Genomic DNA, 13,669 nt, shown 5'->3' with positions numbered 1-13,669 from the left:
TCCTGGCCTCCTGGAGAAGGTTTTGGTGCCTTCAGGGGATGCTGCCCCTGGGCAAGGCAGGGTGAGGCAGGGCTGGAGGATTTATGGCTTTCTCTAACCCTGTGGGAAAGATCATGAAGCGCCAGGAGGAGGGGAATAAAGCTGCCAACAGCCGAGCAGAAGTGACAGGCAGAGGCAGGAGATGTCTCACAGAGATAAAAGTGACAGGCAGAGGCAGGAGATGTCTCACGGAGATAAAACCAACCGTGATCAGCAGTAGGTGTGCAGGAAAGAAGCTGGATGAGCTGGATCCCCATGTCCCTCAAGAGAGGCACCGCAGGATACATCCACCCCAAGGAGCGGCGCTTGATTTGGCTCCCAGAAAGACTGTGCCTTTCCTAATTAATGTGCATTTCATTTACTCTGCATAATTTATTTCTCTTCAAGACACCAGCTCTGTGACAATATTTGATGTTAAATCACTTTGGAAACAAATATAGCTACTTTATCGTTCCCATCTCAGCTCGCACACATGCAAATTCTGTCTCGATGCCAGCAATTACAGCAGACCTCAGCAACAACTTTAAAATTGCCTATTTCTGGGCTAGAATAATCCAAATTCCCTGTCCAAAGTCATCCATGGGGCTTTATAAAAAAATATCAGATCTTCTCTAATGCACGGAGGAACCACTGACCTGCAGGAGGGCTGCTCACCCCAGGGGTGTTCAGGAGGGACCCCAGGAGGACCATGGGAGCTGGGAGGGTCGCACCATGAGGCCACCCATCCAGGTGCCACTCTCATGCTCCTTTGTGTCCTTTGCACCCTGTGGCAGATCTGGTGCCAGGGACAGAGTATGGCATTGGGATTTCGGCCGTGATGGACAGCCAGCAGAGCGTGCCAGCAACCATGAATGCCAGGACTGGTAAGTTTGGCCCCATTGCATGCTCCAAGCACGGCCAGTTTCTATGGCTCAGACATCCCCATGGGACAGTCTGTGCATGGGGACAACAGTCTGCACCAACCCTCTCCCACAGAGCTCGACAGCCCCCGAGACCTCCTGGTTACAGCCTCGACAGAGACATCCATCTCACTCACCTGGACCAAAGCCACGGGTCCCATTGACCACTATCGCATCACCTTCACCCCCGCCTCAGGGATGGCCTCTGAAGTGACAGTACCCCGGGACAAGTCACAGCTCACCTTGTCGGAGCTGGAGCCTGGGACAGAGTACACTATCTCCATCATTGCTGAGAGGGGACGCCAGCAGAGCCTGGAGGCCACCGTGGATGCCTTCACAGGTAGAGAAAGACAAGTTGAGATGGGGCCAAGGGCACAGCCCACTGCCCCACAATGGCACTTCTGCCAGCCCACCATGTCCCCGGCACCAAAACTCTTGAGGTGGTGAGGGGGATGAGAGCTGGGCGCAATCCATCCATGTGGGAGGAGGTCTGTAGACCTCAGAAGGAGGATGGCCCTACCAGCATGGGGATCCCATTCTCTTGGCCAGCAGCACTCGGCATACTTGGCTGGATGCTCCCATAAGGAAAAGGCAGGGTTGGGGGAACAGCCAGCTCATACCGTCCTCTGTGCTCAGGGTGGTCTGTGTGTCCATAAGAAGGAGAAACAAAGGGACCTCACAAGCACCTCTGGGTGAAAATCATTCAGTCAGGAAGCCCAGACAGCACATACTGTCTGTAGTGGGACAGCCCCATCACCCACCATATGGGTCTGGGATGGAGTATGCTTGCAGGCAGAGCTGAGAAAAGCACCATTTTTTTTCCTCCCAGTTCTGCCTCTCAATCCCAGCACAGTTGCAGATCAATGGAGAGTCCAGAGCTGCAGCTTTGGCACTTCTGTTCGGTAGTTCCCCTAAAAGCACCAGGAACAACACAGAGGCTGGGATCTGCAGGTGATCAGGGTTTTTTCTCCCTTCTCTGTCTTGCAGGGGTTCGGCCCATCACACAGCTCCACTTCTCCCAGCTGACATCCTCCAGCGTGAACGTCACGTGGAGTGATCCGTCCCCACCAGCAGACCGCCTCATCCTCACCTACAGCCCCCGGGATGAGGAGGAGGCACAGCAGCTCACGCTTGATGGCACCTGCAGGCATGCCAGCCTGACAGGCTTGCAGCCATCCACTGAGTACCTGGTGTCATTGGTGGCCGTGCACGGTGCCATCAGCTCTGAGCCTGTTGTGGGCTCCATCACGACAGGTACCATGGGACCTCCCTTCCAGGCATGGGATCCTGCCGGGAGGGCAAGCCGGGGGGGACGGGGAGCAGACCTGCCTCCCACAGCTTTGCTTTCTGCTCTGTCTCACCAGGGATCGATGCACCAAAGGACCTCAGGGTGGGCAATGTCACCCAGGAGTCCATGATCATCTACTGGAGTCCTCCCATCACCACCTTTGACCACTACAGAATATCCTACCGTGCTGCTGAAGGTAATGGGTCAGATGTCTCTTGCTCATGCCCTGAGCTCGCAGCTGCCAACCTTCCCTCCACCTGTGGGCACGAGCAAGTCACCAGGTTATCCTCACCCTAGGCAGCACCCCAGTGCCCCAGGAAAAGTCACCAATAGCTGAGATGGACAAAGAGGCTGTAGGGATGGAGGACAGGGTGACAAGGATGGGCAAGGGCCACTGTGGCCAAGGAACAGCTCAGCAAAGAGGAGCACAGGGAGTGATCCCTGCAGCGTGCCCTCCCTGGCAATGGTTAATTTAGAGCCTGATCCTGAAATCCCATCTCCTCACCTGCCTCCCCCTGGCTCATCTCCCTTACTCCAAGTTTCACCTACAACTCTGAAAATGACGAGCCAGCAGAGTGATGGGCACTCAGGTGTGAACCTGCAGGCACAAACCCCAGTTACCCCCAATATCAGCTCTGGAGAGGGCTTGTGACATTGCCCCCCTCCTGAGCATCTCCTGTACCACGGGGAGGGGGCCAGCTGTGATGCCAAAGCTCTTGACTGTGTCCCTGCAGGGAGGACAGACAGCACCGCCATCACCAGCGATGCCACTGAGTATGCCCTCCGCCGCCTGCAGCCTGCCACCAAGTACGAGATCGGGGTGAAGAGCGTGCGGGGCCGGGAGGAGAGCGAGGTGGCCTCCATCACTGTGTACACAGGTGGGAAGGAGCTCTTGGTGAGCAGGTAGCCCTCAAACAGAGCTAGACCTTACTTGCACTGGCAATCAGGCAGCTGAGAGAAAGCTGAACCTCACGCCAGCCTGATGCAAGCTTGAGATGATAAGCAAGGCTCACAAAGGCCCAGGGAGGACTTTTAAAGTATGTCTACGCAAAGCTTTTCCTGTATATGGATGGGTAGTCATGGCAGAGAGTGATAAATCTGTGTGCTGGGCATGGGGAAGCCAGAGATATGATGTTGGGCAACCATGACAACCTTTCCTAAAGGGAGTACAGACTTCCAGAAATAATCCTTAGGGAAGCCTCGACACAAACAGCATCTGCTGCAAGAATAAAACCCTCTGCTATTCCCAGATCTGTCAAAACCTAAAAAAACTTTAACATTCCAGGCTATGCATCAGGAAAACAGTGGAAGAGCTGCCCAAGTAGCAAAGTAGCACAAGCAATGACATCTCTGCTCTCCAGCTAGGGCAGCAATAACACTTCTGCAGGCACATGTGCCTGGGCAGCAAGGCACGACCACAAACAATGGGTCAGAAGAAGCCCTTCCAGTTCATAGCTCAGTCTCTTAATGCCTCTGACTCTCCAAATCTGTTCCCCATGCAGCCATGGACGCCCCCTTGGGAGTCACAGCCACCAACATCACTCCCACCGAGGCGCTGCTGCAGTGGAACCCACCACTGTCAGATGTGGAGAGCTACGTCGTCGTCCTCACCCGCCGCGCAGGTAAACCAAAACCCTGAGCCCCTCTGCCATGAGCTTTGCTAGGGTCCCATTTCAGCTCACCTCCACCTCTCCCTAACCAAAAGCTCAGTGCTTAGCAGGTACCCTCCACGGAAGAAGTGTGGAAGGAACCCTTGCTTTGGAAGGGCAGCAGCTGGCAGGTGACAAGGCTGTACCCTGTCCCAGACACCAGCTCCTCCTGCACAGGTCCCATGGCAGTGGCCCTCCGCAAGCACAGCAGCCCACACAGTAGGGGACTGGGATCCTCCTGATTTACTAACTGGCCCACCAGGCCAGAGGCAAACAAGTACCCATCCCACAAAAACTGCAAATTCCATGAAACCCACTACTGAGTGGAAAGAAAGCATCCAGCAAATATGGGCACTGTGGGAAAAATAAGACCATCTTTCAGACCAAACACCATCACAACAGCTCAGCTGCTACACAATACCTAATGGTGTTTCAGCAGTATAAGTCCTTTTGATCATGAGGTCATATCCATAGACACATTTTGGAGAACCACCTTGAATATCTACCCTAAGTAATGTCTTTTGGCTTACAGTTGCAGGAGAAACAATTCTTGTAGATGGAGTCAACCAGGAGTACCAGCTGACCAACCTCCTTCCCAGTACCACCTACACAGTCTCTATGTACGCCACCAATGGGCCTATCACCAGCCAGACCATCAGCACCAACTTTACAACCCGTACGTACAATCACCTCTCCCACTGCCTGTTGCACGCCCTTAGCCATACATCCACCCCAGGAAAAGCAGCCAGCAAGGCTGAGTCAAAGCTCTTTTCACATACGTGTGGGTGTAGAAGTTGCCATGTGCCAAAAGGACTCTTAAATACCAGTGTTCAGCACAACACAAGAGCAGAGGTTTAATCACAAGCATAAACCATCATTTTCATTCTTTGAACATCCACCCACCCCTTTCTTTGATTTCACCTGGATGTGGTTTCCAAAGACGACCCTTGACCAGGTCTTTTTAGTGCCCAAAGCCATAGTCCAGAAGAGCACAACAACCCATTTTGCTTACAAGAAGCTGGACAGACCCCATAGCACATGCATTTCAGGAGCTGATACCCTTCAGAAAGCATGCAGGCAGAGGAAGACTTTTAGAGGGTTTGCAGAGCTCTGTTCAGGGCTGGGGCTGGGTGAAGAGGTCTGGAAATTGAGGGCGAGGATGGACTTTAGGCTGTAGCTCAAGGTTGCAAGGTTGAATCCCAGTGCACTGAGTTGGGAATCGGGCTGGGGCAGTGGCATGTGAGAACTTGTGCTTCCTTGGGTCCCTATCCACCCTTGCAGTTTTGGATCCTCCAACAAATCTGACAGCCAGTGAAGTCACTCGACGGAGCGCCCTGCTCTCCTGGGTACCTCCCCTGGGAGAGATCGAGAACTACGTCATGACCTACAGATCCACCGACGGCAGCCGGAAGGTGAGCGAGTCCTCACAGAGCAAGAGGCTCATTAAGTCAAGGAATAGCATGGCTGTGGAGAAACGAGCAGGAGAAACACAACAAAGCAAAAAAAAAACCACCAATGCTCACTAGGTCAGGGAGAGACCAGAAGGGCAGATGCTACATTCTGCATAAGTCATATTTTAGATAAACAATTGGAAAAAGCAGGAAAAGATTGCCTGGGGCAAAATCTTTATGCACACCTGCAGGTCTGGGCACAGAGGGCATGCCTGGAAATTTTGGAAGAACAGGGGAAATTCACAACTTGTGAAACACAAGCAAGCTAAGGCAGGATAAAATTATCCCCTGAACAGAGATTCTAAAAATGCCATTTGCCCTTCCTGCAAAAACGAAGATAGGTACAGGCAGCTAATTAAGCCCACAATACAATATATTGGATTATTTAATCAGTGTGTCCATATCTGCCTGCCTGGAAGAGCTGCTACAAGCGCTATCAGAAATACGTCACAGCAAATAGTCTCGTTCCCTTTGCCGGTGTGACTGTCTCACAGCGACCAGAGGGTAACAGCTTTGCAGGAGGAGTTCAATATACTGCTGTGTAGCATTGGCTAACGACCAGAAAAACTAACGTGACAGGAATTGACGGAGTCAAAACTGGTTGATAACCAGGTTTGGCCAGCTCTACTCCTTGCAATGCTTGGGCAATCTGTCATGGTCTCTACCAAGGGCACACGGATTCCCAACAGAGACGGTAAATAGAGCGCACAGACTGCAAACATTTAAATCTCCTGTGTCCAAACCAGCTAGCTTTCTCCCACCTGAACCATTCCAAAATGCTGAATGCATTCATTGGCCTCACCTTGACTTAGTCCAGGGGTGTAAGCAGACATTCAACACTCCTCAGCAAGGTACCAAGGGCTGCAGTAGTTTGTAGCTTCCCTCGCTTGCTCCTTAGGCTCCCCATTGCTTTTCTTATCTGTTGCTCTTGGTGTCTACCTCCTTCTGGGACCCATGTACAGGAGCTGATTGTGGATGCCGAGGACACGTGGATCCGCCTGGAGGGGCTTTCTGAGACCACAGAGTACACCGTGCGCCTGCAAGCTGCCCAAAACACCATGCGGAGCGGCTTCATTTCCACCACCTTCACCACAGGTGAGGACTCACACCATGTCTGCTAAGCCAGGGGGAGCTTGGCCCACATATGCTGGTAGACATGGACTGCTTTTATTCGCTTTCCCTCCTCAGGCAGCATTTCACCATTATCCACAGAGAGGTACATTCATTTTCATCACCCACCGTGCTCCTCTGCTACAAGAAGTTAATGGCTGAAGGACCTATAATACAAACACAAGGTCCAGCCCAGGGCAAGGGGATTTGAGCTTCAAACCAGGAACTGTCTACCCTTTGCCTTGCCCTTGATCCTCCTCAAATGCATAAACAGAGGAAAAAAAGCCACAAAAGTCAACAACATGTTATGAACAGATATGCTTTTGCAGTGAGTGAGGAGAGACCCAGTTGGTCTCTCCAGGCTGTAGATGTGGTCCAATCTCTCACAAATATCATGGAATCATAGAATAGTCTGGTTTAGAAGGGACATTTAAAGGTCATCTAGTCCAACCCTCCTGCAATGAGCAAGGACATCTTCAGCTAGATCAGGTTGCTCAGAGCCCTGTCCAACCTGACCTTGAACATTTCCAGGGAGGGGGCAATCCCTGGAAATAACAAGCAGGTGCATCTCCACCACCATGAGAGGAATCACAGACAGTAGTGCCAGCACGTCCGCAGGCCTGTGGTCCCACTGATTTTATCTAGTTGCGTTATTCCTCCCTCCTCTAATTCTAGCACTAAGGCAACAAGAACAGTTTCCTTTCCAAATCAAAGGGTGGGATCCACAGCCACCATAACCCTCACAGATGGAATGCTTACGCTTGCAAGAATGAAGTTTGCATGAAAACATCACCATTGCCCCCACGTTTTGCAGGCATTCACATTAGAAACGGTGCAGAGAATATAGTCCCTCACCCTCTTTGAAAAGTCTTGCTAGGCCAGGGCACTTGACAGGGTGCATTTTGTTCAGGGCTGAATCCAATTACATTTCTCCTGGGCTTCAAAAGCTCTGAGAAGCCTGAAGATGATGTACGCTGAAATTCCTCCCATCTGCGCTGCCAGTTCGATTAGGAGAGTCTTCCTTTGAATCTGCTGTGGATACACTTCCCCATCCTGGTTACATGCGCAGGTCCCTCCACCTGCTTTTAAGAGATAATAGAAACTATTTACGTCAAAAAAAAAAAAAAAAAAAGAGACTCTTTTCTAATGCATCCATGGATCAGACTTTCCTCTTACTCTCGCCTCTTATGCGGGCACATAAAGCCAGTGCAATTCAGGCAGGAGATGGGAAAATGCATGTAATCTCTGAGGCTGTTCAGGAGTCAGGGACAAAACTGCATGGGGCTGGCTTCTCAGCTGGGCTAAAGAAGAAGAAACCCACTCAACTCCAGACAAGGAGAGCACCATTTCCGTTAGACACAGATGTCAGACCTCAGCAGTGTCAGACACCATTGCCAGCTGACACAGCATCCAAACACAAGTTTAATTCGCTTTTAAGCTGAAGATAACCATCAGCAAGAAACCAGTTTCTCCCCACTTACCTCATATATTGATGAGACAGAAGCACCCAGGAACAAACACCAAGACAAGGCAATCCATGGGCAGCATCCCTCAGAAAGAATTAGGGTCTGGGATCCAATTCATGCTGGCAGAGTATTGGGGCACAATGCAGAGAACAAGGGCTTGTCTCGAAAAAAAAAAAAAAAAGAAAAAAACAAACACCAGTCTTAATTTAAATTGTTTTGCTTTCTTCTGCTCACAGTACACATCCCAGGGTTCTGCGATTCCCTCTAACATATTAATAGCTCAGCCTCTTTGTTTCATGTTTGCATAAGGTTCTTGGGGAATTGTATACAGATGGGACAAAAGGAAGAAACAGATACAGTATTCATAATTTATAGTAGTTTGAAATGTCTTTCAAGGTCTCCTTGGCTCTTAAAGATATGAATATAAATTAAGAAACAAGCAATCTCCACAGAGCTCAGGGGAGCCTGAAGTGGTTGTCTTTGAAGCAGTTTTCATTGTCGGATACTATAAAATGCAAACACTGTCTCACCAGACCTTGTGCTACAGACCACAAAAACAGGAAAAAATAGGGGATCTTCAACATTTGGAGAAAGCAACGACGGCTGAGTCTTCAGGTTAGAAGGCTGGGGTTTATACACCCAAACAGGAAATTATGGACAAGGGGTTTGTACCCTGGTCCTGTGGGATATCACACAGTTGTGATGGACACGCACAACAAGTCTTTCTCAACGTATAACAAAGACATCCTTGGAAACCCCATCCACACTGCCAGCTCTGCATTCATTTACCCCATCATTCATACACATCAACAACAACAACAAAAAAAGATGTATTTCCCCCTTTTGTATTAAATGAGAAAAAAAAAAAAAAAGAAAAAAAGAACCCAGATTTGAGATCCAAAATCTTGTTGTTAAGAGCCTAGATGTATTTCCCCCTTTTGTATTAAATGAGGAAAAAAAAGAACCCAGACTTGAGATCCAAATACTGCTGAGATCTCGTTGTTAAGAGCCCAATTCCTGCTCAGCTTGCAGGCGACAATCAGCCCAGTCTAAGTCCCCCATCATTTCCAAGGGCATGGATCAGGAGAATCTCCCTGGAATCAGTAAAGTCATAAAACTTATTTGGAGTTGGCAATCCTGAGAGGAGAACAGGTTTTGGTATTTTCACAGCTGCCTAAATATGCCTGTGACAGCTTAAACCCCAGGGTTCCAAACCCGATGTAGAAAGACGGTGCAAGAAGTGACATCCCTCATCATTCACAGTGATGTTACCATGCACCTTCCCCACATAGGTTGTATAGGAGATTAATTAATATATGCACACATTTTTCTTCCACTGAATCCTCTGGTGTTGTTGGCAGATGTAAAGTCCCACTGCCTTGCGGAACAACTCAGGTCCCAGCTCCTGGACTGAAACCAGCAGGGCCTGAGGCATGTGGAAAGGGTGTCCCTCTGCTTAAACTTGGCTTTTTTTTTTTGAATTTTGCAGGTGGCCGTGTCTTTGCTAACCCTCAGGACTGTGCCCAGCACTTGATGAACGGAGACACGCTGAGCGGTGTCTATACCATCTCCATCAACGGGGACCTCGGCCAGCGAGTGCAGGTGTACTGTGACATGACCACTGATGGAGGAGGCTGGATTGTGAGTAGCCACACAGCTGTCCCATGCCTTGTCCCCATCACAAACTAACCCAGCCTCATCCTACCAGGAAAGCCAAGCACCATGCTGCACGGGAACGACAGCAGGCTTAATATGGCACGCTTCATTTCCTACGCCATAGGGAATGGCCCACGCTCCAGTAATAATAGTTACACTTGGAGAAATGCCCTTTGATTTATTTGACATGTTTGCAGTGCTTCTGGAGAGCAAAATCCGAGAGCGAAGCTGATTTATCGCTCTAGAAATGAAATTAATGGCCAATAGCTTTCACGGGGAATGATTCACGCTGCCTGCAGTAGGAGGGGGCCAGGCATCACCCCGCTTGAGTCTGCACAGGATCGTTTTAGAATCAAATGCCTGTTTGGCTTTTGAATTGCACAAACACTGCTTGTCTTGACATAGATGGATTGGCAGCTTAAGTAAATAATGCTCTGGTGCTTTGATTTTATTCGTGTCAAAAGCTTACTTACACGCATTATATAAAACACTGCTAGATGTATAGTCGAAACAAAAAACAACAAAAAAAAAAAGGACTTCCTCAAATGCTGATTTCTAGTACGGATCTTATTTTAGCCAGGAAGCTTACCTCCATCTCACTCTGCTTCAGAGCATCTGCTCAGATATCACAGAAAGATCAAGCCAAAAGCAGAGTCACATGCTAGAAAACTAGAGGCACCATGCGTTGGGTGGAGCAGAAAGCTTGAAGGCTTATTCCTTCCTATTATAACATTGATTTGCCTTGGCCATCACCTAACATCTCTTCAGTTACTCCACCTGCACATTAATTAATTGCATGACTGCAATTGACACTAACTGGATTGGCATTGCAATTTTCTCCCCTGAAAAATGCAATGGAAAGACGAAGTATTGCCTTTATTTTGTGTATCCAAAGCCTTGCAAAACCATCCCTCATCTCCTTCACACCGATTTTCCACCTGGTCTTCCTCCACCACAGGTCTTCCAGAGGCGGCAGAACGGGCTGACTGATTTCTTCCGGAAATGGACAGATTACCGGATTGGCTTCGGAAACTTGGAAGACGAGTTTTGGTTGGGTAAGAACTTCATTGGTTGTCTTTCATTGATGCATCAAACCCAAGCCTGCTGTGCATTATGCTGCTCACCCATGCCAGCTGTTGGCTCCTGGACTTTCACCCCACTCCTCTATGCTCTCCCTCAGACAGTTTTTCTTCCGTTCATTCCCTGCCCTTCACATTAGAAAGCCACTCATGGGCACACCACATAAAAGCACATTGTGAAGAACAGCAGCTCCCTCATGTGCTCCTCGTAGAAGAGAAGGGGGTATGCTAGGAGTTTTCAGGGACCAAAACCAATCATCCTCCTTCGGATGACTACAGGTTGTACTGGTGGCATCTATGGTGCATGGACCTCACCCAGCCTTGACCAGTAGCCCAAAGAAAGTAGGAAAGGGGTGAGTGGGAGACCCAGCATGGCTCTGAAATGGAGTGCACTCCCCCAATACCTGAACATGAGACAAGGCTGGCCCTGCAGCACAAACACACTCTGGCTCGTATGGGCACTTAACAGCAACATGAGAAACATGAGGGCTCCCCAGCTGAACAATCCCCAGCTTCAGGAGCACGGAAAAAGCTGAACCTTGGCCTTGAATCTACCTCTCATAGCCACGGGGAGGTGAAGCTTGAGTGGGGACAGAGAGCTCAGACACCCCCACAATTCCAGGAGAGACAAAGATTTATCCAGAAGTGCTGCTGCTCTCCGGTTCCTCTCCTCAGTCTCATTTCCCACAGCCATTTTATTTGCCTAGAGCTTTTTTTGTTTGCTCACAGAGCGGATCCAGGCACCGGGTCTCACCGGATGTCTCGTTGCTTGCCTCACCAGGCTTGGACAACATCCACAAGATTACGTCCCAAGGGCGCTACGAGTTGCGAATAGACATGAGGGACGGGCAGGAAACAGCGTACGCCTACTATGACAAGTTCTCCATTGGTGACTCCCGGAGCTTGTACAAGCTGAGAATCGGGGACTACAATGGCACTTCAGGTACCACCTCAGTGCTAGCGAGTAGTAGGGAAACCCCTGGGACATGGGGTTCTGAAACTGTGAAGGAAATCCCAACATCACTGCTCACTCGTTTGGAGCAGAGAGACACAAACCCATAGACCTTTCTGCCTTCCCATGTAAACCAGGGTCCATCACGTAAACCAGGCTGATAAATCCCGCTAAGAACAAAGGGAATTTTCCACTGGGGATTAGATATTTAATATCAGAGGCACTGCTGTTCAAATAACCAGGTCAGTCGTCAGAGGTGTCATCTCACTTGGCAATGACCACAGCTCGCTATTGATGCCGTGCTGGAGGCTGTATTTATCGCCCTCCCACAGCAATGGAAAATTCTGAGATCCTGTGCATTGTTTCCTCATGCAAAGGCCAAACACGGTCTGGTTTTGCAAGGACACTGTCACACCTGCTTGCTCAGCTGACGCAGCATGGCCAGGCTTTGCCCACCAGAAAACAGTGGGCAATGGGAGACAGAGGGAGGACACGGGGGTCTCTTCCCCAAGAAGGGAGAGAAGGGTAGAGCTGCAGCCCCTTTAGCTGGGATGCCCAGTGAAAGTCCCCATGATCCATACAGAACTTCACCACGATGTACTTAGCGAGGAACTCCGCACCGTATCTAAGATGCAGGACCTTTCCTATACAATATCTGGTAGTTGCCACTGGAAGAGAAGCAACAGGGATCTTGGTTGTGTGCAACACACCACTTGCTCTGACCTTACGTCCCAGGGCACGAGGCACCCAACCTATTGCCAAAAATGCCAGCATCAGTGCTGCAGACATGACTGCCTCCCTTTCCCCATGCAAGCTCTTCTCTTCTGACCAAGGAGCCCCTGCTCCACCTTGAGCAGAGAGAGCCAAGACTCACCAAATGGTTCCTTGCTGAGAGGTCTTCTGGCAAGCCTCTCAGTGGCTGGACTACACACAGCTAGCATGGGTCCACTTTGTATTTTCTTAGGGACCACCAAAGGGCACATTAAGAATGTCTCCTGTAAGTGCATCCCTCTGTTGTAATAACAACCATATTTCTTCAGGCCCTTCTTTCACCCAGAAGCACCTCTCTTGTTCCTTGGCAAGAAGAGGTCCCTCAGTTGTAATAATGACCGTATTTCTTCAGGCCCTTCTTTCACCCAGAAGCAACTCTCTTGTTCCTTAGCAAGAAGAGGAGATGAGGTTAGTGGGTTTGGTGGAATAAGACATCACGTACCTTCCAAAAGCTTCTTCCCCCTATCCAAAGGGAGAAAAGGCAGCCAAGCATCCTGGTTCAAGAGATGAATTCTTGGCCTCCTCTGGGAGAAAAAGTTTCCTTTGGCTAACTAGGAAGAAAGGAGGATGAAAGCATCCTGAAGTTACGTAGCAGAACCAGGCTTCAGGAAATCAGGAATGCCCAAATCTAGGATTTAATTAATTTCTGAAACACTGAAATTCAGATACAAAACCATATAGCACTTTATCTGCCAAACACAAGCAGCTGCTAAGACTTTCTGTGGTCTGTACTCACCCTAAACCAATGGCAGAGGACCTCAGATGAGCTAATTGTGACCAATTCCAGTTAACATTCCCAAACCTTCAGCTGTTTGAGCTCTTGACCAACAGGCTACCACATATAGCAGAATATCCCAATTTGCTTGTGAAAAGACCAGATGATTCGGGCTCAGTCACCCCTAATGGCACCTCTTTCCACAGGGGACTCCCTCAGCTATCACCAGGGCCGCCCCTTCTCCACCAAGGACAGGGACAACGATGTTGCTGTGACCAACTGCGCCATGTCCTATAAAGGGGCCTGGTGGTACAAGAACTGCCACCGCACCAACCTCAACGGCAAGTACGGAGAGTCCCGGCACAGTCAGGTAAGGGCAGCAGTGGGCTGGAAGCTTTAAGCATTTCTTCATTCTAGCAGTGCAACCAAGCGTGACAGCAAGCCCAAGCTAGGGCTGGGGCGGCACGGCTGGTGCACCAGGTCAGAAGCGCCAACACAACCCAAGCTGGAGCAAAGTGAACCACCTTCAAGACATTTGGGGTGGTACTTCATGCCTCACGCTGGCTGCCATAGTCATTTACTGTGGCTACACTT

General features: G+C 49.7%; 1 protein-coding gene across 1 annotated transcript in view; it reads left to right on the top strand.

The window, feature by feature from the left end:
- Positions 1-13,669, top strand: part of TNR (tenascin R) — a 100,384-nt gene that overhangs the window by 81,878 nt on the left and 4,837 nt on the right. Inside the window, exons 9-21 of the mRNA XM_014943561.1 lie at positions 813-902; positions 1,015-1,278; positions 1,926-2,192; positions 2,303-2,422; positions 2,961-3,104; positions 3,729-3,848; positions 4,408-4,551; positions 5,157-5,287; positions 6,289-6,421; positions 9,392-9,543; positions 10,517-10,613; positions 11,419-11,580; positions 13,282-13,445. Coding sequence (XP_014799047.1) covers positions 813-902; positions 1,015-1,278; positions 1,926-2,192; positions 2,303-2,422; positions 2,961-3,104; positions 3,729-3,848; positions 4,408-4,551; positions 5,157-5,287; positions 6,289-6,421; positions 9,392-9,543; positions 10,517-10,613; positions 11,419-11,580; positions 13,282-13,445 — 1,988 coding nt within the window. The remainder of the gene's footprint in view (positions 1-812; positions 903-1,014; positions 1,279-1,925; positions 2,193-2,302; positions 2,423-2,960; positions 3,105-3,728; positions 3,849-4,407; positions 4,552-5,156; positions 5,288-6,288; positions 6,422-9,391; positions 9,544-10,516; positions 10,614-11,418; positions 11,581-13,281; positions 13,446-13,669) is intronic.

The sequence above is a fragment of the Calidris pugnax genome, unplaced genomic scaffold (assembly GCF_001431845.1).
Source record: "Calidris pugnax isolate Ruff unplaced genomic scaffold, ASM143184v1 scaffold63, whole genome shotgun sequence".
NCBI lineage: Eukaryota > Metazoa > Chordata > Aves > Charadriiformes > Scolopacidae > Calidris > Calidris pugnax.
This window is presented reverse-complemented; position numbering and strand designations above follow the sequence as displayed.